This window comes from Eptatretus burgeri, chromosome 18, assembly GCF_056783735.1.
Source record: "Eptatretus burgeri isolate ZD-2024b chromosome 18, Ebu_testis_v1, whole genome shotgun sequence".
NCBI classification, from domain to species: domain Eukaryota; kingdom Metazoa; phylum Chordata; class Myxini; order Myxiniformes; family Myxinidae; genus Eptatretus; species Eptatretus burgeri.
This window is the reverse complement of record NC_140978.1, coordinates 21,548,001-21,571,851: the sequence shown is the minus strand read 5'-3', so window position 1 is coordinate 21,571,851 and position 23,851 is coordinate 21,548,001. Positions and strand designations below refer to the sequence as shown.

The window sequence follows — 23,851 nt, the reverse complement described above, 5'->3', positions numbered from 1 at the left end:
ACATTTTAAAATCAGAGTGCAAAGAGTGAGGGACTAGTTTTGTCATAACAATCTTTGTGACAGTTTGAAGCTTGATGGATTCCTCACGATAAACATAAATGCGTCATCCTTTACAATTCCTAATCCTGATCTCCAATGCCCCTTATGTCTCATGAGGAATCTGCTTACCAAGTAATGTGTTTCCAACTGAACTCTTCCACCCTTCCAGCATGTTGGTCACATCCCAGATAGATATGGTACCGTCAGTGATTCCGGCACACAGATAGACATGCCTGGAAAGTATAAAAAGTGGTAAAAAGATGATCTCCCGCTTGAAACGGAAAGTGTAGTTAAATGACTAATACCCCCATCAAAACATTCCTCGTTAGAGAAACAGTCAATGGAATTTATTCAGAATCACAACTGCCTCACACGGTCAGTATATTCCAAAATAAAGAATAGTACCAAAATATGTTTTGCTCATCAAGCTGGTGGGGGGGGGGCAGGGTCGGTGGAGTGAGGGTGGTGTCAACAAATCGCATGAAGGTATAGACACCACTTGTGTTCATGTAGCTTTTAGTACTTTTCTACCCTGCACTAAGGATATTAGGACATACCGGGCATAGTGGCGTGCGCCTGTAATCCGGCTACTCGGAGGCTTGGGTTGGAGGATCGCTTGAGGATGGGAGCTCTGCACTGGGCCGCGCTATGAGAGGGTGCAGGGCAGCCCGGAATCATGGCGGTTGAAACCCAATCATTATCCCTGTGTCGTAAGAGGCGACCAGGGTTGCGTCAGGAAGGGCATCCGGCGTAAAACCTGTGCCAAATCACTGTGCGGATCATAACGGATGATCCGCTGTGGCGACCCCTAATGGGAGCAGCCGAAAGAAGAAGAAGACTAAGGATATTAGGAGGGAGGGATAAGTCGTCCTGTGTTTTTGCACCACTGGGAGACCATGTTGTAACGTTTAGTGTCTCAGAGAGGTTAAGGTGTCTCATATCCCTTTGTTTTCCCGTGTTGAACTGGGTGGGAGCGAGGTGTTTTGAGCATGTCTTTGTCCATGTCGCAGCGTACCCTTCCACACCCATTCCTCCCTTGCTTCGGGGAAGATGAAGAAGCTCCGTCCCTGATCAGTGATGAGCAAGGCAGCATGCCATCCGCCATCCAGCAGCAAGGCACCTGGCATCCGCCAGGTTCTGAAGGCAACACCTCAGGGGCATAGGAGGTGGAGAAGGGGACATCCTTGTGGCTGGGAGAAGTATAGAGACAGTGTCACTTTTCTGTTGGCTACGTGGCTGGAGAGGGCTCGTGACATGTTTCGCTTCTGTGGAGATCTGGGACCATTCATTCTGCCCACTTCATTCTCAATCTCATCCGGAACTGTGCGAATGACCTTCGTGTGTAGTGCCTTCAGGTGTTTTAGTTTATCTGTTCATTATACAGCATGACCCCCCCTCCAAAAAAAACAAAAACAGAACCAACCTTTTGTCTAAGATCTACGGTTAATGCCAACCTCTTGTTTTTTTTCAGGTGATTGAAGAAGAGTGAACCGCAAGACAGACTAAGAAAGTAGGCGACGATTCTTCCCTTTTAAAGATGTCAAATCGAGATTAAACATGATTTTGGAACTTACACTGCACCCTGCAAGTCACATATTTGTATGGGTCAAAAGGTTCAGAGAAAGGCTCTGTCACAAATCTCACAGTAAAAGTGCTGGAGGACCAACACATTCAGGACGTCCTCAAGATGCAAGGTCTCCTTAGAACATTGACGGCAGCAGCCAGACGGCAGAGTGACCTCTCCACTCTCCTGAGAACATTGACCTTATTTGTGATTCATTTGGCAGAAGCAGGAAGAAATCTCTCAAGCGTCAGAGTCAAGAGCTTGGAATTTCACGTGAATCAGGGAGAAGAATTCCCATCCATGCAGAATTCAGATTAAACACAAACTGACTGCAGCTCATGCCTCATAGGCATGAAAGAGTGACAATGTGCCATTGGTTTGCAGACAAGATTTAAGAAAAGCCAAACTTCCTTGACAATGTCTGGTTTTCTGATGAGGCCCATTTCCTTCTTTATGGGCATGTCACCTCCAAGAACTGCATATACTGGGGATCAACACCTCCGATCTAGTGCTCAAGTGACCTCTACATTCAGAAAAATGCACTGTCTGGGTCGCAATCTGTAAACATGGAATCTTGGGCCTTTCTGGTTTGAGGACAACACAAGCAAGGAAGTGACCATCAATACAAAATGTGACATCCAAGTTATTGAGAAGTTTTGGAGGGCTGCAGGCAGTCGCAGGGGGGTTATGAGTGATTAAACCATGGCTTCAACAGGATGGAGCCACTCCCACTTCAAATGATTCACTGAACTGGCAAAACATGCACTTTGGTGACAGTCATCAGTCGAAGACTTGCTGTTGAATGGACCCCACTATCACCAAATCTGTCACTGCCAGATTTCTATCTTTGGGGCTGTCTGAAGGTCAACATCTACAGAGGAAGACTATAACCCATTGAAGAACTCAAAGCAATAATAATAAAATTTGTTTAATTCCTGCAGCAGAATGCATCAGTGCTCAACCATTTTGCCCATCAAATCCAAGTGTGCTCGTAGCACTATGGAAATCATTTGGAGCATGTCATTTAAATACAGTCGGTCCTGACCTACTCACGGTAGTCTGTGCCATTGGAGTGATAAATAAGGATTTTATATTAAATAGTTATGGGTTCTGAGTTTTTTGGGGGGGATCACACTTTATGTACCATTATGTTAATTTATTAATCGTGTCTTCATGTTGGGATTTCCATCTCTGTTTTGGGCAAAATAAAGCATCTATTTATTTATCGCCCAATGCGTCTCTGTCTGCCGTTCTTCCCATGCAAAACTGGGTAGGAACAAGGGGTAATCCCTGGGGGAGTAAATTGGGCTAATTGTTCTAATTAATTACCGATGTGATTTAGACCTCATCGGGGCACTAATGCACTCTCCACTTGGGTGCGCTTAGCAACTAAATTCGACCTCAAGCCAGCCATCTTCGAGATTGTTCAACCTCGACGTACCCGGCCTTTATGCCAGCCATGGTTATGCGGTTGGCATGGTGGCCATACACGCAACAATATTACATTCTAGATTCGCATTATGAGCTAAGTAGAGTTAGACATTTGTTGTAGTGAGAGGAAAGTGAAGCCAGAATCTCCTGCCCTTCCCCCCCATCCCCACCCTTTAAAGGCAGCAGCAAAATCATCGGACTCACCCATTTTCCTCAAAGCCGTCAATACAGAGTACGCATCGCCCCTGGCATTGGGACTCGGCGAGGAGGTAAAGGCTGCCATGTTCCTCCTCGCACACAAATAGCCTGATGGTGGAGGGATACAAGAATCGGTGTTAACACAGAATGGCAGCAGATTATGGCCTCGCGGAAGTGCGTTTTAACACAATCACTGCCACCAATTGGAAAGTGATATGCACATGTTGGGAAAGGTTAAGGAACCAAAAACAAACATTCACAAAATCTCATGCAGGTTCATCGCAGAATGGAAAGGCAGTTTATCATCAGTCACTCATTAAAATTGGTGTTAAAAAGATGGGTTTTAAGTGCGATTAAAAAGAAAAAAGAGAAGGTGAAGCAAGTTCTCTGCAAATGCGTATCGTGTAGCGCTCAGAAATTTTCTGACGCAAATGCGTATTGTCCCGCTCAGAAATGCCTTGCCTTGAAACAGGCCACAACGTTTTTTTGTATGATAAAGCTCTCAAAAATTTTTTTTTCACTTTCCTCACTCATATCTTCGAATGACAGTGTGAGCTGTCGGTGTGTTGACCACGTATGGATTATCTGTGGAGAAATCCCTGGAGATAGGAAGCCAAAATATGTTAAACGAGATGGGCACTCAGTAGAGTGCATGCCTACGCCACATCAGGCTACTGCCTGATCCGTGAGGTTTACGAGAACATATCGGGCCCAAAACATTTTTGAAATATCATGCTATACATTACTATATCGTTTTTGGCCTCATCTCTCAATGGTGAAGGATCACTTAAATGATTTAAATAATTCTCGTATCCAGATCCGGATTCGGACCTTCACCAAAAATCGAAAATTCGTCCTTGTGACACACCCAACCTGTAGACCAAGTGTCATCCGAATCCGTCCACAACTTTTTGAGATATCGTTCTAGATATCATTTTTGGCCCTATCTCTCAATGGTGAAGAATCGCTTAAAAAATTCTAGTAGTCGGATCCGGATCCGGATCTCCACCAAAATGTAATTAGTTCATCCTTGTTACACATCTAACCTGCCCAGAAAATTCCATCCGAATCCATCCCCAACTTTTTGAGATATCCTGTACACAGATAAACAAACAGACAGAAAGGGGTGAAAACATAACCTCCTTCACCTTCAGTGGTGGAGGTAATTATGAGCAAATGCCACCTGTCACTTCGCTGATGGTGACAATAAAGGGGGGGGGAGAGAAAGAGAGGACACCGGCATAGGGTGAGGGGGGGAGGGGAGGCAGAGGATAAAAATTTGGGGAGGTTGGGGGGAGGTTGGGAGAGCGACACCTCACCAGCAAATGTTGCCATTCACTGCGGAAGGGAGGGATGCATGAGACACACACACACACACACACACACACACACACACACACACACACACACACACACACACACACACACACACACACACACACACACACACACACACACACACACACCGACAGAGGTGTGGGAGGAGAGTCGTGGAATTAATTTGGAGGGGGAGCGAGGAGGGGACAGTGAAAGAAGAGGTGGGGGGGAGGAAAAACAAAAAAAAAGACAAATGAGGGGGGTCAGCAAAAATAATGTGATGCTTAATGACCGAACACGACAAAAAAAAAGTCAGAACAGCTGTACACAATGACACAACAGAGTTTATAATGTAATCCACTGGCACATCTGCAAAAACTGATATCCCAGTTCCAGAAAATTTGTTGGAAAATGAACCAAAAGCAATCACTGAAAACATTGAAGTACCGCTCACGTTCAACCTAATGATCCCATCAGGCGTGAATATCGAAAACAAAAAAATGCAACCAGATATCATACTTCGGTACAAAAAATAAAAACAAAAAAAGACAAGAAGGCATTGATAATTGAGGTGTTAATACCGGTGATTTTGGACTAACGATGCAGAAATCAAGAAAATCACCAAATACCAAGACCTCAAGCATGAAGTGAAAAGATCCTGGAAGCTGAAGAATGCCAAAGTTGTCCCAATGATGATGAAAAACCTCATGGGAATGATGATGAAGAACCTCACAGAGATATTAAAAACCATCCCTGGGAATATCACTACAAACTAACTGCAGTTGGAAGCCGTCCAGGGCTCAGTGACGATCCTGAAGAGAGCCCTCGACACAAAACTTTGACAACAGAAAATTTCACAGCTTGGTCCATGAATCATGACTCCTTACCGAAATGAAGGTGGATACTTTGAGCCCGCCCTGGGAGGACTCCATTCCACATTCTGAAACCCAATATGTAGACGCACACACGACGGTGGATACTTTGAGACTGGGAGGGATCCGTTATACTCTAGTAGCTCATGGTGGTTTTGTATGCACTTGTATGTCCAGAGCTAAACTCTTCAAAAATCATCTAATTGAAGGTCATTGAACATTTTTTGGTTGGCAACACATTTGCCACTGACGGCGAAATAGCTGAAATGGCCACGCCCCTTTTTAAGCGAAGTACTACCACCCTCCATCACTGTATCTCCAGAACCGTTGGACCTAGAAGGTTGTGTGACCACTCAAAATGTTCGGAATGGCCACATTCTGGGGGGTCAGTAATACATTTCCATGTCCAAAAGTCAAAGGTTTTTAAGATATTTGCCAAAAACTGATTTCAACATGTTACGGACTTCAATTATTCATAATTGTTCAATTACTTGATTCCTGAAGATTCTAAATTCGGCAATAATCTGCATTAAAAAGATTACAATTAACCATATTATTTCTTTGTTGTAGGAGGCGCTCGGTATTCAAGTGTTAAAGAGTTCTCTGATGGCAAGTAATTCTACCTTGGATCCCTGCTTGCTGTTACTATAACATAGTATGATTTCATTATAGTTGAATTATGCACATTAAAATCATCTGAACAAAGTTTTTGAATAATAACTGCGTCATTTACAATTAATTACGCAAAAAAATATTTTTTACAGGAAACTTTAGTGGTTTCAAGGTCAGCAGCCGAAGGGGTTTTTGATGGGACTTCATGCGTTATATGCAACACTGCTTCAGGAAAAACGTTAACAGGTAAATTTCACATGTAATAGCATCAGAACCCTATTTGGCCAACTGATGAACAATACTTCCCTTACCTCACAATGTCTATGGATGAAAAAGTATGTACTTATATGTGTGTATACAACGCCATGCTTGTAAAAATTAAATCTTTGGTACCTTTGGAACACAGGTAGATGGACCCTATTATTCAGCATCAACAATCCATTCAGCACTGGGATCAGACTTCACAACATCTCTACTGGAGCTGATATACCCCAAGAGGTTGTTGACGGATTACTTGAATGCCTGGAAACTGGTGAGAAGAATTATCAAGAGTTTGTTGAGACCACATTTCGGAATAAGGAGAAACACCGACATGACACAATACCTACTAACCGCAAGACTGTTTTCGTGAAGCATGCTTCTACACCGTCCACAGCGAAGAAATCGATGGCAACAAAGATGCTGCAGAAACGATTAGGTACATTAATTATGCCAGAGAAAGAGGGTACAGCATGCGAGAGCTCCTGAAGTATGAATTGACCAGCACATCCCAGTTCCTCACCACTGTATGTAAAGATGGCATCAGATTGAAGAAGCCTGATAAAGCCTCCTTTTCGAGAGAACTAGTCAATCAACTTCCAGAGGAGAAAAGGAATGTCAAATGTGATGCTCAGATGACAATAGTGGACTTCATGGCACTTGTGCGAAAACTACCGATGAAAAAGATGGGCCTTGACACATTTGGGCAATTGGCTGAGAGTCTTTCCAACAGCATTCTTGCTGAAGGTTCTGAGTCCACAAGAATAGACATTATTTTTGATGTTTATCAGAAATCATCAATCAAGCAAATGGAACGTGCACAGAGAAGTTCTTCTGAAGAAATCACTATCACCATTAGGTCTGACAATCAGAAACTCCCTGTCAATCTTGATACGTTCTGGAGCTCAATGTTGAACAAAGTAAGGTTGCAGGAGTATGTCTTCAAGTGGATGCTGCAGAATGTTGTGTGAGAAAAGGAAATTATTTATCTTTGGAGGAGTATATGGGGGAGAATGTAGGAAACTGTTAGCTGGCACTGAAACACAGATCGCAGAGCTCTCAAGCAACCAAGAAGAAGCCGATGACAGAATCATGTTCCATATTAATGATGGTGTTGTGAAACACGGGGTTCAATCAGTCTTGGTTAATTCACCTGAAACAGATGTCTTTGTCAACCTCATCTTCCACTTCAAGAAAACCTGGCAACTACAAAAGCTGTTTGTAAAGCCTGGTAACCGGAAAAACAAGAAAGCTGTACCAGTCCACCTGTTCGTTGGTCAACTGGACAACAATTTGGTGTCGTGTCTCCCAGCCATTCATGCACTTAGCGGGTGTGACAGTACCAGCAAGGTGGGTCCAAAACTGTCTGGCATGAAAGCATCCATGGATCTCTCCCTACTGGAAGATCCCTACAGTTCCTCTACACCAAACTGGAAGGGTTTGGTGTAGAGGAACTGTCACCACAGATGATAAGTAATGCTGAAAAATTCCTTGTGTCTGGATTAAAGAAGACCGATTGTTCCACAATTGATGAGTATCGTTGGGAGCAGTAGCACAACTCCAAGAAAGAGCTCGACTTCAACCAGCTTGTGTGCTGTTCTTCAACGCAAGAGAACACATAAAGCGAACATATCTGCAGTGAAAGATGTGGTTACAAGCTCCAAATCCTGCAGTCACCAAACCAGATCCACGCCAGTATGGTTATAAAGCAACAGATGTTGGAATTACACCTGTGGTACTGCCAGTACTGTGCAGGCCCGATGACCTGCCCCCTCCATGCAAATGTCCAACATCATGTATGAGTACCAAGACGTGCACTTGCAGAGAAATGAACATAAATGTGTGGTGTTTTGTGGCTGTAGTAAAAGCAAAAAGTGTATATAATTAAACTCTAAAATATGGACAATGTGCAAAATTACAACAGGTAATATAATAAAGGGTCAGAACTGTAGTGCGTACCATGCTGAAATCAGTTTTTGGCAAATATCTTAAAAACCTTTGACTTTTGGACATGGAAATGTATTACTGACCCCCTATAATGTGGCCATTCCGAACATTTTGAGTGGTCACACAACCTTCTAGGTCCAACGGTTCTGGAGATACAGTAATGGTGGGTGGTAGTACTTCGCTTAAAAAGGGGCGTGGCCATTTCATCTATTTCGCCGTCAGTGGCAAATGTGTTGCCAACCAAAAATTGTTCAATGACCTTCAATTAGATGATTTTTGAAGAGTTTAGCTCTGGACATACAAGTGCATACAAAACCACCATGTGCTACTCAAGTATTACATCTTCTGAAACCCGCATATGGAGATGACAACCACCAACCAAGCAACACGCACACACACTTCCATTGTGGTAATACAGTTCATATATGTACATACGCATAAAATACATGAAAACAACAAACACAAAGATTTACCTTCAAACAGAGTTCTTTGAAAGAGGTAGTATATGCTGTTGTGTAATATCGTGAAAATTTTGGGTTAATTTTTGCCAACATAATTTTTTAGTGACTATTGACCATAAATTTATCAAAAATTCTGGTTGGCATTTTTTTGGCCGCCATCTTGGATTATTGGTGGCCATCTTGAAATTCGCTCGGGTAAAAACACATTTCCGACCATATCTTTACCTCTGATAGAGGTATTTACATGATATTAGTGTCTAAATGTATGTTTTAGAGGGCTAGCATTCATTTGTGATACTTTATAAAGGTCTAAATATAAAACTTGACAAGGAAATTGTCAATAATGCGGAAGGATTATGACAATTTAGCTTATAGCGGCAGCCAAAATAATGAAATTTTTATTATGTCCTTTTTTGATATTTCATAGCTGTTATCATGACCTAATTTGACTATTTTCCCATAAATACTTATTATCACATGTTTAATATTTATTAAATATTTGTTTCTGCTTTTTTCAGAATATAGCTACAACAGCCTGAAGAAAGATGGGAGAGCCACCTACAAAAAGATCACGCACCAATACAAACTATAAACTGTGCATTAAATGTCAAAACATAGCAGTGATTTGTTGAGACAACACCCAAAATATTCATCATATGAAAAATTTCTGCATTCTGTCCGTCATAGGGCTGATTTAGGTGAACTGGAATTCCTTGGAATTCATAACCGTCTGGGTGATATAACTGCAGAAGAGCTAAAGGACCAACATGCGAAGTGGCATGCTCCATGCTATGCAGAAACTACTAACGTCACAGACATTGGAAAATCTCGCAGGCGGTATGAAACAGCCCTCGCTACACAGGACTCTACCCAGCTAAAGCGAAAGAGAGGTCGCCCTAGATCTTGTAGCTCTACACAATCTTCTTCTGCACCAGTACAATGCACAAGTTCCCAAATAAGGAAGTTCAATAAAGCTGAGTGCTTCTTTTGTCAGGGTAAAAATACAGATATTCTTCACAGATGTCAAAGTCAAAATGTTGGTGAAAAAATGGCAGTGATTGTGCAAAAATGCAACAATGATGAGTGGAAGGTGAACTACAGTGAACTGATAAATTCAAAGGACCCACTTTCTTGAGATTTGATGTATCATAATACCTGCCTGGCAAATCAGTGGAAAAAAATACAACCTGGTCAAGCAACCAGTTGCAGAAAAAGACCAAAAGGATTCAGATGATTCTGTAAATTTCTTGGCTGCAGAAATTGAGTTTTACAGTTGCCTTGCAGATAAACTCATCTCTGGTGAATATATAGGCATTGATAAAGTACAACAAGATTATGACAATATGATGATGATGATGTATGGTTTACACAGAACTACCACTCGTGCTGCACTGAAGGAAATTATTGAAAAGAATATTGATGATGTGGAATTCACATGCCCATGTGACCGCACTAAACCATCACTAATTCACTCAAGTAAGGCCCGTGAGGCTGCTGTAGATAATGCTGCAAACAAAACTGATAGACAAGATGTACAAGCAATGTTTACTACTGCAAAAATCATACGAAGAACAATAGAACAGAATAATAGCTTGAAATTTAAAGGTTCCTTGGTTGGTGAAACTATTGTTCCTGAAGAGTTAAGACTATTGTTGGGTTGGATAATTCAAGGACAGAGCATGGCCCAGTCAAATGTACGGTCTGAAAGTATCAGACATTCATGCAGTAACATATCACAGCAGATGATGCAAGCTTACAGATCAAACAGACAGGTTACATACAAACCCAAATCAGATTCGTTTCACAGTGGCACTAAAACTCCTCTGACATTGGGCATGTCCCTGTATTGCTATCATGCCACGCGGAATAAGAAGATTATTGATGCTGCATCCCATGCTGGTGCAGGAGTGTCATACCAGCACACACTTCAGCATGTTTCACAGATAGCTTGCGCAGTGAAGAATAACATGGAAGAACATGGTGGAACACATTCGCCAAGCTCATCTACAGTGCCATGTGTGGCAGGAAGTACTTGTTCCAAAGCCCTGTCGTCTTGACCCAACAAAGCTTGGATGGTATTGAGAATCTACCAGTGAACTGAAACCAATTCTGTCCAAAATGCCTCCAGCCCCTGAATCAGTTACAGAATTGGTGAGGTGTGGTTGCAGCAAAAGTTTGTGTCATGCTCGTTGTTCTTGCAAGCAAAACAATTTAGAGTGCACAGAATTGTGCAAGTGTGAAGCCAATCCAGAGAGCTGTATGAATACCCAACAGGGCTGCATGTCAGATCAAGAAACTGATTCAGATGAATAACTGTTTTCGCACTTTAAATTTCTTCATATAAGGAAAAATTGCAAATTCAACCCTTACAACAGACTAAAAGTGAGATAATTTTTAAATTGGTCACTCAACATCATGGTTAAGGTAATGTAGTTGTAGTTCAATGTGGCCAGTGTGTAAATATACATATTTAGAAATCAACATCATCAAAATCCAACTATTATTGGTCGAGATATGGGCAATAATGTGTTTTTATATAGCAAAGTTCAAGATGGCGACCAGTAATCCAAGATGGCGGCCAAAAAAATGCCAACCTGAATTTTTGATAAATTTATGGTCCATAGTCACTAAAAAATTAGGTTGGCAAAAATTAACCCAAAATTTTGACGATTCCCCAAATGGCAACATATCAGCATATACTAAGGAATTCAAGTGGGAAATTAGCAAAATTCAACTGAAAAATATATCAAGGCACAGAACACAAAATGTCGATATAAATGCTCTTTGCCTTCACAGCTACATCATGGCAAACACTTGGTCGGATGGACCTTATTGTTTTTATACATGTATCGATGTTGAAGTGAGGGGTGGATTATATTAAAAGGAGATCGCACAAAAAGGTAAAACAAAACAATGTCCTGTAACAATAAAATTACTCATTTTCAGCAGATGAGACATTTCCCGAGACACCCAACGCACGGCACTGCACAGTCCAACGCAGGTGGGAACGTAGTCTGCTTAATCGATGTTCCATTGAGAGCACGGGTACTTTTCCCGAAATGAACAAACAAGCAGCTTGGAGAGCATGCGCCAAGTGGCTTAAGCACTCAAGCAAACACTCAAACAAAACGGTTGATAAGAAACGGCTCGTTTGGCACACGATTAGGGACACATTAAACATACACCTCCCGGAGACGCCCAAAATGTTAAGCCATGAACACGAACGTCTCCAGCCGTTTATAAGCACTGCAATGTACCCAGAAATTCGAAGCTATGATAAACAGGCATTCGATAATATGAGTGAGGAAAGTGAAAACAACTTTATTATTGAGAAATTGTCGCGGACTGTTCTAAGTCAAAGTTTGGTTGAGCAGACTAAAAAACATGGCAGCTTCAGACCCCAGCGAGGTTACCCAGGAAACGCCTGAAGAACCAGACAGCGAGGTTGCCAAGGAAAAAACAAAAAAACACACACACACACACACACACACACGAGTGGCCGATATCGGCAATTTTTGGGGAATCAGCAGGTTGGAGTCAGTGTGATTACCAACTGCAGTACATACTGTATACAATGCAGAAACCTTGAGTAGTTTTCACCGAAAAACAATGTTGCATTTATAAACACATATCAGGGATATGTTCACAAACATTATTCTCTTTAAACAGCGACGTGTGATGGGCGGACAAAAAAATTTGGCTCGGTAATTTAGAAAACATGTTAATACGGCAAACGGCTCGGAAATCGGGTGTTATTGCACGAACCTCTCGCTCAGGGTGACGGAGCACGGACCACTCGCTCAGGGTGACGGAGCACGAACCACTCGCTCAGGGTGACTGAGCACGAACCACTCGCTCAGGGTGACTGAGCACGGACCACTCGCTCAGGGTGACTGAGCACGGACCACTCGCTCAGGGTGACTGAGCACGGACCACTCGCTCAGGGTGACTGAGCACGGACCACTCGCTCAGGGTGACGGAGCACGGACCACTCGCTCAGGGTGACGGAGCACGGACCACTCGCTCAGGGTGACGGAGCACGGACCACTCGCTCAGGGTGACGGAGCACGGACCACTCGCTCAGGGTGACGGAGCACGGACCACTCGCTCAGGGTGACGGAGCACGGACCACTCGCTCAGGGTGACGGAGCACGGACCACTCGCTCAGGGTGACGGAGCACGGACCACTCGCTCAGGGTGACGGAGCACGGACCACTCGCTCAGGGTGACGGAGCACGGACCACTCGCTCAGGGTGACGGAGCACGGACCACTCGCTCAGGGTGACGGAGCACGGACCACTCGCTCAGGGTGACGGAGCACGGACCACTCGCTCAGGGTGACGGAGCACGGACCACTCGCTCAGGGTGACGGAGCACGGACCACTCGCTCAGGGTGACGGAGCACGGACCACTCGCTCAGGGTGACGGAGCACGGACCTCTCGCTCAGGGTGACGGAGCACGGACCACTCGCTCAGGGTGACGGAGCACGGACCACTCGCTCAGGGTGACGGAGCACGGACCACTCGCTCAGGGTGACGGAGCACGGACCACTCGCTCAGGGTGACGGAGCACGGACCACTCGCTCAGGGTGACGGAGCACGGACCTCTCGCTCAGGGTGACGGAGCACGGACCACTCGCTCAGGGTGACGGAGCACGGACCACTCGCTCAGGGTGACGGAGCACGGACCACTCGCTCAGGGTGACGGAGCACGGACCACTCGCTCAGGGTGACGGAGCACGAACCAATCGCTCAGGGTGACGGAGCACGGACCACTCGCTCAGGGTGACGGAGCACGGACCACTCGCTCAGGGTGACGGAGCACGGACCACTCGCTCAGGGTGACGGAGCACGAACCACTCGCTCAGGGTGACGGAGCACGAACCACTCGCTCAGGGTGACGGAGCACGAACCACTCGCTCAGGGTGACTGAGCACGAACCACACGCTTAGGGGGACGGAGCACGAACCAACCGCTCAGGGTGACGGAGCACGAACCACTCGCTCAGGGTGACGGAGCACGAACCACTCGCTCAGGGTGACGGAGCACGAACCACTTGCTCAGGGTGACGGAGCACGAACCACTCGCTCAGGGTGACGGAGCACGAACCACTCGCTCAGGGTGACGGAGCACGAACCACTCGCTCAGGGTGACGGAGCACGAACCACTCGCTCAGGGTGACGGAGCACGAACCACTCGCTCAAGGCGACGGAGCACGAACCACTCGCTCATGGCGACGGAGCACGGACCACTCGCTCAGGGCGACGGAGCACGGAGCACTCGCTCAGGGCGACGGAGCACGGACCACTCGCTCAGGGCGACGGAGCACGGACCACTCGCTCAGGGCGACGGAGCACGGACCACTCGCTCAGGGCGACGGAGCACGAACCACTCGCTCAGGGCGACGGAGCACGAACCACTCGCTCAGGGTGACTGAGCACGAACCACTCGCTCAGGGTGACGGAGCACGAACAACTCGCTCAGGTTGACGTGGCATGGCAAAAGCATCCACAGTGAGTGAACGATTCACTCAGAACGATGTAGCGGTACCGCTGTCGACAATGGGTGCTCCACAAGTGGCTTAAGCACTCATGCGAGCACTTCAATTAAATGGTTGATGAGGAATGGTTAGCAGGCTGTTGCTGCATACCATAAAGGATCCCTTCAATTTTAAAGCCCGTCTTCACCACACACGCAACAGTTAATGAAATAAAATTAATTAATGAAATAAAATGACTTCATCCACAAAAGAGTTGCAGCTTAATGCAGAACAACCATGGAGACACCGCAAAGTCCAATCGCCAGTGAAATAAACATTGCAGAAAATGTGCCATTTTGCCTTCTCATCTGTGCATGTGTCACGTGATGCATCAGTTCAAGGTCTGCGCAAATATTATAACTTTATTTTAAAACGTCCGTTGTTTTTTTTTTTTTACCAGATTTGCTTTGATACCTTGTAGAGCACATCGCGAAACATCTGAAAATATATCCATAGATCTGGCAGACGCAATGGATAGGTAGTCCCTCGGGGGACAGGGCACGAGGTCGAGCAGTGAATGCATCAAGTCATACAGCTCAATGAAGCTGGTTCCGTGAAATAAACAGTGCAGAAAATCCACCATTTTACCTGCTCGTCTGTGCACGTCATGTGGTACATAGGTTTGGAGTGCGCACAAATGTTATAACTTTATTTTAAAACGTCCGTTTTAAACCTGATTTGCTTTGATTCCCTGTAGGGCACATCACGAAACATCTGAAAATATATACATAGATCTGGCAGACGCTATGGATAGGCAGTCCCTCAGGGGGACAGGGCACGAGGTCGAGCTGTGAATACATCGTCATATATCTCAATGAAGCTGGTTAATTTTGTTACGTTCCTAAAAAAAATTGTCACTCAATATAATTCTCCAAACAGTCAAAAAAGATAAGTTCAATGCTTTGGAAATTTCACATTTTCTTGTGTCCATATGGAGGAGGGAACATCGCCTTGCTTGCTTAAAGTAAGTAGGTATATTGGCTTAGTTATAAGATGCGTTATTTCCTTAAATTATCAGATTTCACAACAGATTTCGTCACTTATTTAGGCCAGACGATATCCGATCTAAGTACCGAAATAATATTTTGAAGATGTATTTTAATTAGTCCATGAAAGTAGATGACAACGAGTCGTAGCTATGATTAACAGGTATTCAATACAAGTGAGAAAAGTGAAAACAACAACTTTATCGTTGAGAAATTGTTGCGGCCTGTTTCAAGTCAAGGCATGGTTGAGCAGGCCAAAAAAAACATGGCAGCTTCAGACCCCAGCGAGGTTACCCAGGAAACGCTTAAAGACCCAGAGAGCAAGGTGGCTGAGGATCGCCTGATGAAGGACACAATGAAATAATTCCGTCAATTATCTTCAAAAGGGGTGTATTAATTAACCCAAACACCCAATTTTCACTCTTGCACTTCCTTGGAATTTTCTTGGTGTGCATGCAAAGTTTTCGGCTGCTAGGTTTTATGGAGGACACACACACACACACACACACACACACACACACACACACACACACACACACACACACACACACACACACACACACACACACACACACACACACCTTTTATTAGTATAGAAATATTGAATTTAATGAACGATTAACATAACGGGAGGATTTCAATGAGTAAAGCAATGGGACAAGTGAACTACGAGTTCAAGAGAGAATTGGAAAGTGTTTTCAGTGGCTACAAAGCAATGTTTGCTGGAAAAAAAAAACCATGAAAAAAGCAGTGCAGAAGTCTCTGTTTAGCTTCTTTCAGAAGGTTGAAAGGCCTCGTGTTGATGAACCTACAACATCAACACCGTCAACAACATAAACACCAACTTCATCACCAAGAAGAAGTGCAAAGAAGCATCCAGCATGTCCTCTTGTGGAGTTGTCAGACATGGAGGAAAGGGCAGACAACCCTGAACCTCTGTCTGACAAAATATCAACACCATGCATCCGCACACCACGGAAGTATGGCTGAGAGGTACGCATACTCACTTTAAGCTGTCTAGCCTGGTTTTGAATCTCAACCAAGATATAAACTGTCATCCCAGAGTTAAACAGACAGGGTGATTCATCAATGTGCAGTTAGCTTGTAACTCTCAATGTGATTAATGAAACAATGTGTCCGTCTCTCTGTCTCTGTCTCTCTCCTTTTGTAAGCTTGTCTATTGTGAGTTCTTGTGTAACGTTGCTTTATCTCTTCATTATCATCCGTCAAAATAGTCAAGAATCTTGGATTTGTCATGGCTCCCATTTTATAATTGCAGCCACATGTTCAAACTTTTTGTGAGTCAGTGGCAAACTTCGAAGCTTGCACAATATTGCACACAGCAAAAATTTGCTTATACCGTATCACTCGGGTGGACGTTAAACTGGGCACCACATCTGCCAGAATTAGTCGGTGGACATTAAAGATCCCTTCGTGAAGAGGAGGGGAGCTATCCCAGCATCCTGGCCAAATTCCTGCTCTGACCTACATGGGCACTGCATCAGCAGCACTGCCACACCCTCAGTCAATGATGCTACTCGCAACCTTGTGCTGCACAGGACAAAAAAAAAAAGCAACCAAACCCATACGTATAATATTTTATTGTAATTATATTTTTCATTTACTCTGAAAAATTTACAATTTTTTTTTTCTGTCAGGAACGCATTTCCCCTTTAATACATTAAATCAATCGAATTTTTAAGTTTGATTTAAACGATGTATTCCAGGAATGCATCATTGACCTCACCCCCCCTCCCACTCTTCACTCCCCCTCCCACTCTTCACTCCCCCTCCCACCATTCCCATCAGTGAAGTGACGAGTGGTATTTGGTAGTTATAAATAAAAGCGTAAGTCTGTCTGTATATCTTTATGTGCATGGATTATCCCGAGACCCTTGGACCGATTGCCACCAATTTTTCAGGGTATACACAAGGGGGTCCCTACCTAAGTTTTCTGTGACATTTTTTTTCAAAGAAATTTCAAATAATATTTTTTTGAAGTTTTTGATTTGGTTTTTTTTCAGATTTCTCATTCCTGTTATTATTTGGGTTATTTCTCCATTGTAGCAAACCAGTCCCATCACTTTGGCTGGAAACTACTCCAAGACCAAGGACCATAGATATGACCGGAAACTCCGATTATGCACATATGAGCCAAATTAGAATTGTCTCCCTTTCATTAGAGGTCCCATGAGCAACCGGATTGCGTGACATTTCAAAGCCTACAGTCTATACTCAATACCATAGAAAAATCAAAAAACGAAAAAAAAAAATGGAATAACTCGCATTTTAGATCCCTTCAGACCCTCGAGACTTAAGACCCTTTCACCAATTTAGACCCCTTTCATAGTCAACACCTTTCGACCGAGCTGACTATACTATACTTTTTATACTATACTTTTTCCAATCGCCGTTATTATTACTTGTTTCATACTTTTAAATACAGACTATACTTTTTTCAGCAAGTAATGCGCAAACTCTACCCACTCGCCAGAAGGTGGGTACTCTGCTAGTGTACTATAAAAGTGCTTTCGAGAAGAAAAAAAACAATAACAACAAAAAAAAAAAACAATTACATTGCGGAAGTACACTGGATGTCATTTTCATAAGTTATGAATAATAATGATTCAGAACCCACCTGATGAACCCATCACTGCCAGCTGCTCCAACAAAACACACCCCGTCACTTCCGCTTCGCTGTAAAACATTTAGGCTCATGTATCTGGGGAAGACAGGAAGACAGGATGCCAAATTGGTTTGCTTTGCATCTGAGTGACACAATCAGAAGATTACAGAATTAAACTGGAATGGCACTCGAAAAAGTGCATACCTCCGCCAGGGTGAACAGTTTACATATTGTATCCCAAAGACAGGCCGGATCTGCATCCGGATCTTAACGAGAATCGAATCGGCTTGTTCCCGTCACCTTCCCAACTCATCCACCTAGTTTTGTCATAACTCGTCCACAACTTTTTTAAACATCAAGCCATATCTTGTTTTTGGCCCTTTATCGCAATGATGAAGAATCACATAAAAAGTTCTGGTATCCGAATCTGGATCTTCACCAAAATCGAATCAATTCATTATTGTCACACACCCAACTTGTCCAACAAATGTGTCCGAACCCATCCGTAACTTTTTGAGATATCCAGCTCACAGACACACAGGAGTGAAAACATAACCTCTATCCACTTTTGGTGGCAGTGATAACAAGTAATCCCTTTCTATGCCACCCACTCCCAACCCCTCACCTTGTGTCTGGATCTGGTTTGATATGCCGATGTCGATGTTTTCTCCTTTCCTCTTCAGCTCCCAACCTATGGCTGGCGATAAATTCTACATCACACCAAGTCCCACCATTTTTCCATGCATCCAATCGCTCGCCGAGGACACATCCACCTTCCAGTGCCTCTCCATCTTTAAAATTGTCCTGAAGAGTATCTCCAGCATCTGCTGCTGCCTCATTGTTCCTGGTCTCTCTACCTTGTACTGCCTCTTTAGCATCACACAGCCACACTCTATAGCAACGGAGCTCTGCCCTGCCCCCACCAGAGAACACCAGTACAGGTGGAGGGGGTTCAACCAAATCGGTTGACTCATTCAGAGCGTCCCAATGGAACACCTTTGATCGTGTGCCTGTTGCCACAGCGACAGCCCGAACACCCGACAAGTGTTCATTGATCACAGAAGCAACACATTTCCGCCAAATTCCGTCCGCATCCTTATGAAGTAGCAGAAGTCGCAGAGTCGTATCATCTGACCCTGTGGCCAGGACAACATTTCCATGATCATATTGGAGTACTTGGACGCAAGTTGTGTGACGAGTGTGGAGGCCGGTTTGCAGCAGCCTGAGTTCAGGAAGCTTACTGTATGACAGGATGACATCTCCAGCTTTAAAGGGAGAACAGCAAATTGTTTGTCAAGAGGAAAAGAAAGCTAATGGAATACAATTTTGTTTATAAAAAAAACAAAAAAAACATTGCAATTCTGAAGAGCAGTGCTAAACAGTTACCTTTGATAAAAACGAAGAGATTCTCTGTAGCACTCGAACTCAAGAAATCCCAGGAACGGTGTCCTCCACCACATGACACCATGTTAATTTCTCCTTCGCCAAGGCAGTTCCGCATCGCCACAAATGTATCACCACGGAATCCCAACAGCAAAGCATTGGAATCGTCAGTTCCATCGAGATCAGATGGCACTATGCGGGCCAACCAATCAAGGTGCAACGCAGGACGGCGAGAACGAATTGGTCGTAGTGTATCACCATCACGACCGACTAGCCTTGTTTCTCGCCATGCCCCATCTCTCCCTGTGCTCCACACCCGATTATACCCCCTCATCCCTACCCACGTCACACCGTTACGCCCGTGGTAACGATGCAAGAGCGAAGTTGGTTCCGAAATTGTTATATTTTCTCTCATTTTCGATGGCCTTTCGGTTAATGGCATGTCATCCCTCGATGACATTTCCAGGTAGTCATGTGGTTCCCGACATATCCATTCATTGGAGACGTCGCCAGATGGGGGAAAGTGGAAGAAACAAAGATTTCCACAACGATCACCACATATAAAAGCAAATGGTAGTGAATAAGGTTGATAAAACGGTAGGAAGGCCACACAAGTGTGCCAACGATGGCGACAGGAAGGCAAAGAAAAGCGGCCTTTCTCTTTGACACACATAGAGTGAGAGGATAGTTTTGCAGCAGGGGGATCTTTGGTTGCAAAAAGCGAGGGCGAGTCAGGACTTCGAAGATCAAATGATACCTTCCAGCAAATAAGCAGTCCATCGGGACCAGAAGTGAAGAGATACCAGGACCTTCCGGGTACATCCGCAGCTCTATCGCTAGGCCTTGCACACACCCATGTCAGGCTATGTACCTTGCCTGTGTAAGGCTTAAGTGACTGGAGGAGTTCAGGATGGCTAAGAGGAAATATCAGCACTTGACCATGCAGTCCCCCAAGGGCTACCAAGGTTTCTGCTTCCTGAATGCCCTCACATTCTGATCTTGTCGTCCCCATAGCAACATAGCTAGCCAAGCTCGGTTCAGTGAGCACATCACAGCAGAACTGAGATTTGACATCACAACGGACTAAACTTCCTTTATCTGTTGCTACAACGACCAAGTTTTTACTTGCCACAGCAACCACTTTGGGGTGACCTGCAAACCCACAACTTTTCTTTAGGGTCAGAAGGTCCTGTCTTCCTGTAGATTCTTTCCCTTCCACCTGGAAGTGGAGGAAAAAAAAATGGCTCGTGGTAAAGTAAAAAGCAATAAAAGTTAAAACAAAACGATTCTTTTAATAGAAAAGCTTAGTCGTGGAACATCTCCATACCTCCCAGAGCCAGATAGCTCCATCACCTCCACCCAAAGCGGCCAACCCCAGGTCTTCATTTACAGCAATTGCCCTAATACCACCCTTTCGTCCTCTGCAGGCATTGTTGACACTCCCATCCTCCAAACACCATGCTAGGCAGGCCCCATCTTCACCAGCACTTAGTATGCGGTTCCCACGCCACGTGCGCACACACCACACACGTGCTGAATGTCCAAACAATACTCGGGGTGGAGAAACTGTCTCTTTCCAACCAAGGGTGTCTACATTCTTTGGAAAATCTTTGCCTTGAACTCCGAGCCTTTTATCGTCATCACAAATGAAAATCCTCCTGCCATAATCAGTGCAATCAGTCTCTCGTGCCATGTGCCCTTGGCATCTCGCCTCTCCTTTCTCCACAAGCTGGCCCAACTTCCAGACACGAACACTGCGATCATCTGATGCAGTTACCAGCAGGCCAGAGGCTCGATCATAGGCCACAGCAAAAGTCATGCCAGCATGGTTCTCAAGTTGTTGCCAAACTTCCACAGGCTGATGCTCGCTGTCCTGAGCCAGACAGTTTGGGGCAAAGTTGAGAGAAGACAATCCATTAAAGAGGAAGAAGAGTGAAAGAAAAGGAAGAGGGAAGGGTGAAGGTTTAAAAAGAAAAAAGAATGAAAAGATTCTGATTACTTTCAATGGGTACAACATCCTATCATATATATATATATATATATATATATATATATATATATATATATATATATATATATATATATATATATATATATATATATATATATATATATATATATATATATATATTGTTGTGGTTACCAAATTCGCAAACCACCATTCAGGTCCCTTAGGTGAGATATCTCGGTAAGTATATGTGTAGTTAGGCCCAAACCCGTTGTCTAGTGGGAATACATGTCATTTATGCGTGCTGCGACTCTTCAGGATAGCCGTTTTTCTTTTACTATCTTTATTTTGGACCAACCGCCATTGTTACCACCGCCAACCGCGTCTCAACAGTCGTCACAACATCAACCACCCACCACAACGCCGCTTCACCACAACAGCCACGACCTTTCCCGTCACACCTCGCAACCGTCGCATCGCCACCGTTCTTGCGCCGCTTGTGGGTACCGGTATTGGACTCGTGCAGGGCGCGCGCCGAACAGCGTGTACAAAACCACGGATTTTCCGCTCCAAAAACGGATCAAAAACGACACACGCCCACTTTTGTGCCGTCCAATCGGTGAGCGAGGGGCGATTTGGCCCCGCCTCCAGGGCGTTGGAGGGCGGTCGCTATATGCAAATTCATGGATCAAAATGCATTCACGCCCACTTTTTCTCGGGCCAATGGGGAGCGAGGTGAAAGGTCGAAGCCACGGGGCTTATATAAGCGGCTGCGTTCGTCAGAAAAGGGTTGGTTGGTCGTCGTCGTCGTCGTGTGCGTTGGAGTCGGAGCGAAGAGGACGGAGCTGTGGAGAGGCGGCGAAGGCAGACGAGGGGGTGCTCGCGTCGTGCCGGGAGCTGCACACCAGGGAGGCCGACGGCGCGACCTGGTCGAGGTGGAGACGCTCGTCGCGGGACTCGAGACAGAGTAAAAATCCTCCTTTCCCCGAGCATCAGCAACCCCCTCCTGTTTCCCCCCGCGCTGAGATAGTGCGACCAAGGGGGCCCCTTTTCCCACCCCCTACCAGACACTGTCCGCGAGGCCCGCGGAGTTGAGGCACCATCGCCGCTCCGCGTCTCATCACCAGACGGGTAGGCCCGACCCGGTCTCGGCCTCAGGCCCGCCTCATCCTTGAGGGTGTTCTTTTCTTGGTTTTGGGTATGTGTTGTCGGCGCCGTCTGTGAAGTAGAATTGTATAAGTGTTGCCGTGTGCTCGGTAGTCGGTATTAGCTCTGCATTGTGTCTTCGCTTTTACATTTGCTTTTTGTGTAAAATTGCATTGTGTTTCTTTTCCTTCTATGTGCTTTTGGTGGAATTGTATATGTGTGCTTTCCGTTCATCGCGAATAAATGTGCTTTATGTTGAACTGCTTTCCCGCTTCGCTTCGTCATTTCTCTCATTGAATCCTCATCTTGCTTCACGTAAAGGGTTGGTAGTGGGCTGAATACGCCCGATAATTAATCGAACCGTCGAGGCCGACGATAACACCGCTCGGTTATCCCGATAGTACGGAACGGGTCGCTTAAGTGGCCCGTGGCGAGGTGCGATCGCCCGGTCTACCCTCCGTGTGGGTACTTAGGTAGGTCGAATTTGGCGAGCAACCCTATCCCACGCGGGGGCCGATTGGCTCGATCGCGGTGAGACCGAAAGGTCCACCCGTGACTGGTTCCCGGCGTTAGTCCGAGAGGGTCACGACTGGATTGTCCGTCCGGTGGGCGACGTGCCGCGATTCGAGTTACGTGGCCGTCAGCACGCCGGCGGGCACGAATCCGTAACAATATATATATATATATATATATATATATATATATATATATATATATATATATATATATATATATATATATATATATATATATATATATATATCACAATTTATTATGAGATAATTAGGGTTAGTTCAACATTCTTCAGCCCTCCATTCCTGTGACATATCAATATTCTATTGTCACCAACTACAAAGAGTGAGAATTATTAAGCTAAACGATTCTGGGGAGTAACAGCACAAAGACAGCCAAACAAGCCCGTAGACAGTGCTCTCTGTTGCCCCTTATGGGCAATCTGCAGCTTTGCATATATGAGGACAATTCCTCCATTTTTAAAGCCAGCTCACACGTGGGAGGATCACCCGCATGCGGTTGCACAAGTATCGGGCCACTTGGCCTTAATCAGCACAGAGCAAATGCCACACCCAATATATTTTGTATACGTACTGTGGGGGAAAAATTTATATTAATGTATTTTAAATTGTAACAAATGGAGTTTCAGAAATGTAACTTTTATGCTGCAAGTTGAATTGGCTGTCATTTCTGGCCAAAAGACTTTTGCCCTAAATGATAAGAAATGTGTTGTTCTGGAGCAGAGTGACCGAGCTGATAAATGAACCTTTGCTTAGAAAATGTACGAAGTGGCTTTTGTCTAAAGGACACGTCTACAGTCTGGGTGAATATCCTCCAACCTCTCTCTCATGGAAGTATAAATATTTTGAAAGGCACATTGTTCTCAGTACGAGCACGTGAGGAAGTATAGTTTCTCAGTGGCTCGTACTCCTTGGAACTGACCAAGTACCAAGTTAGAATAAAACTCTCTGATGTAATGTAGAAGTGAATTGAATCGGGTTGGTCTAACTG

At 44.7% G+C, this 23,851-nt stretch overlaps 1 protein-coding gene across 4 annotated transcripts in view; it reads right to left on the bottom strand.

Annotated features, from left to right (window-relative positions):
* WDR6 (WD repeat domain 6) overlaps positions 1–23,851 on the bottom strand; it is a 37,417-nt gene that overhangs the window by 3,525 nt on the left and 10,041 nt on the right. For all 4 annotated transcript variants that reach the window (XM_085863516.1, XM_085863519.1, XM_085863518.1 and 1 more), the window contains 6 exons: positions 20,561–21,106; positions 19,237–20,452; positions 18,476–19,115; positions 17,863–17,946; positions 3,239–3,340; positions 169–272 (listed from right to left, as the gene is read on the bottom strand). In XM_085863516.1, the coding sequence (XP_085719642.1) occupies positions 169–272; positions 3,239–3,340; positions 17,863–17,946; positions 18,476–19,115; positions 19,237–20,452; positions 20,561–21,106 (2,692 nt within the window). The remainder of the gene's footprint in view (positions 1–168; positions 273–3,238; positions 3,341–17,862; positions 17,947–18,475; positions 19,116–19,236; positions 20,453–20,560; positions 21,107–23,851) is intronic.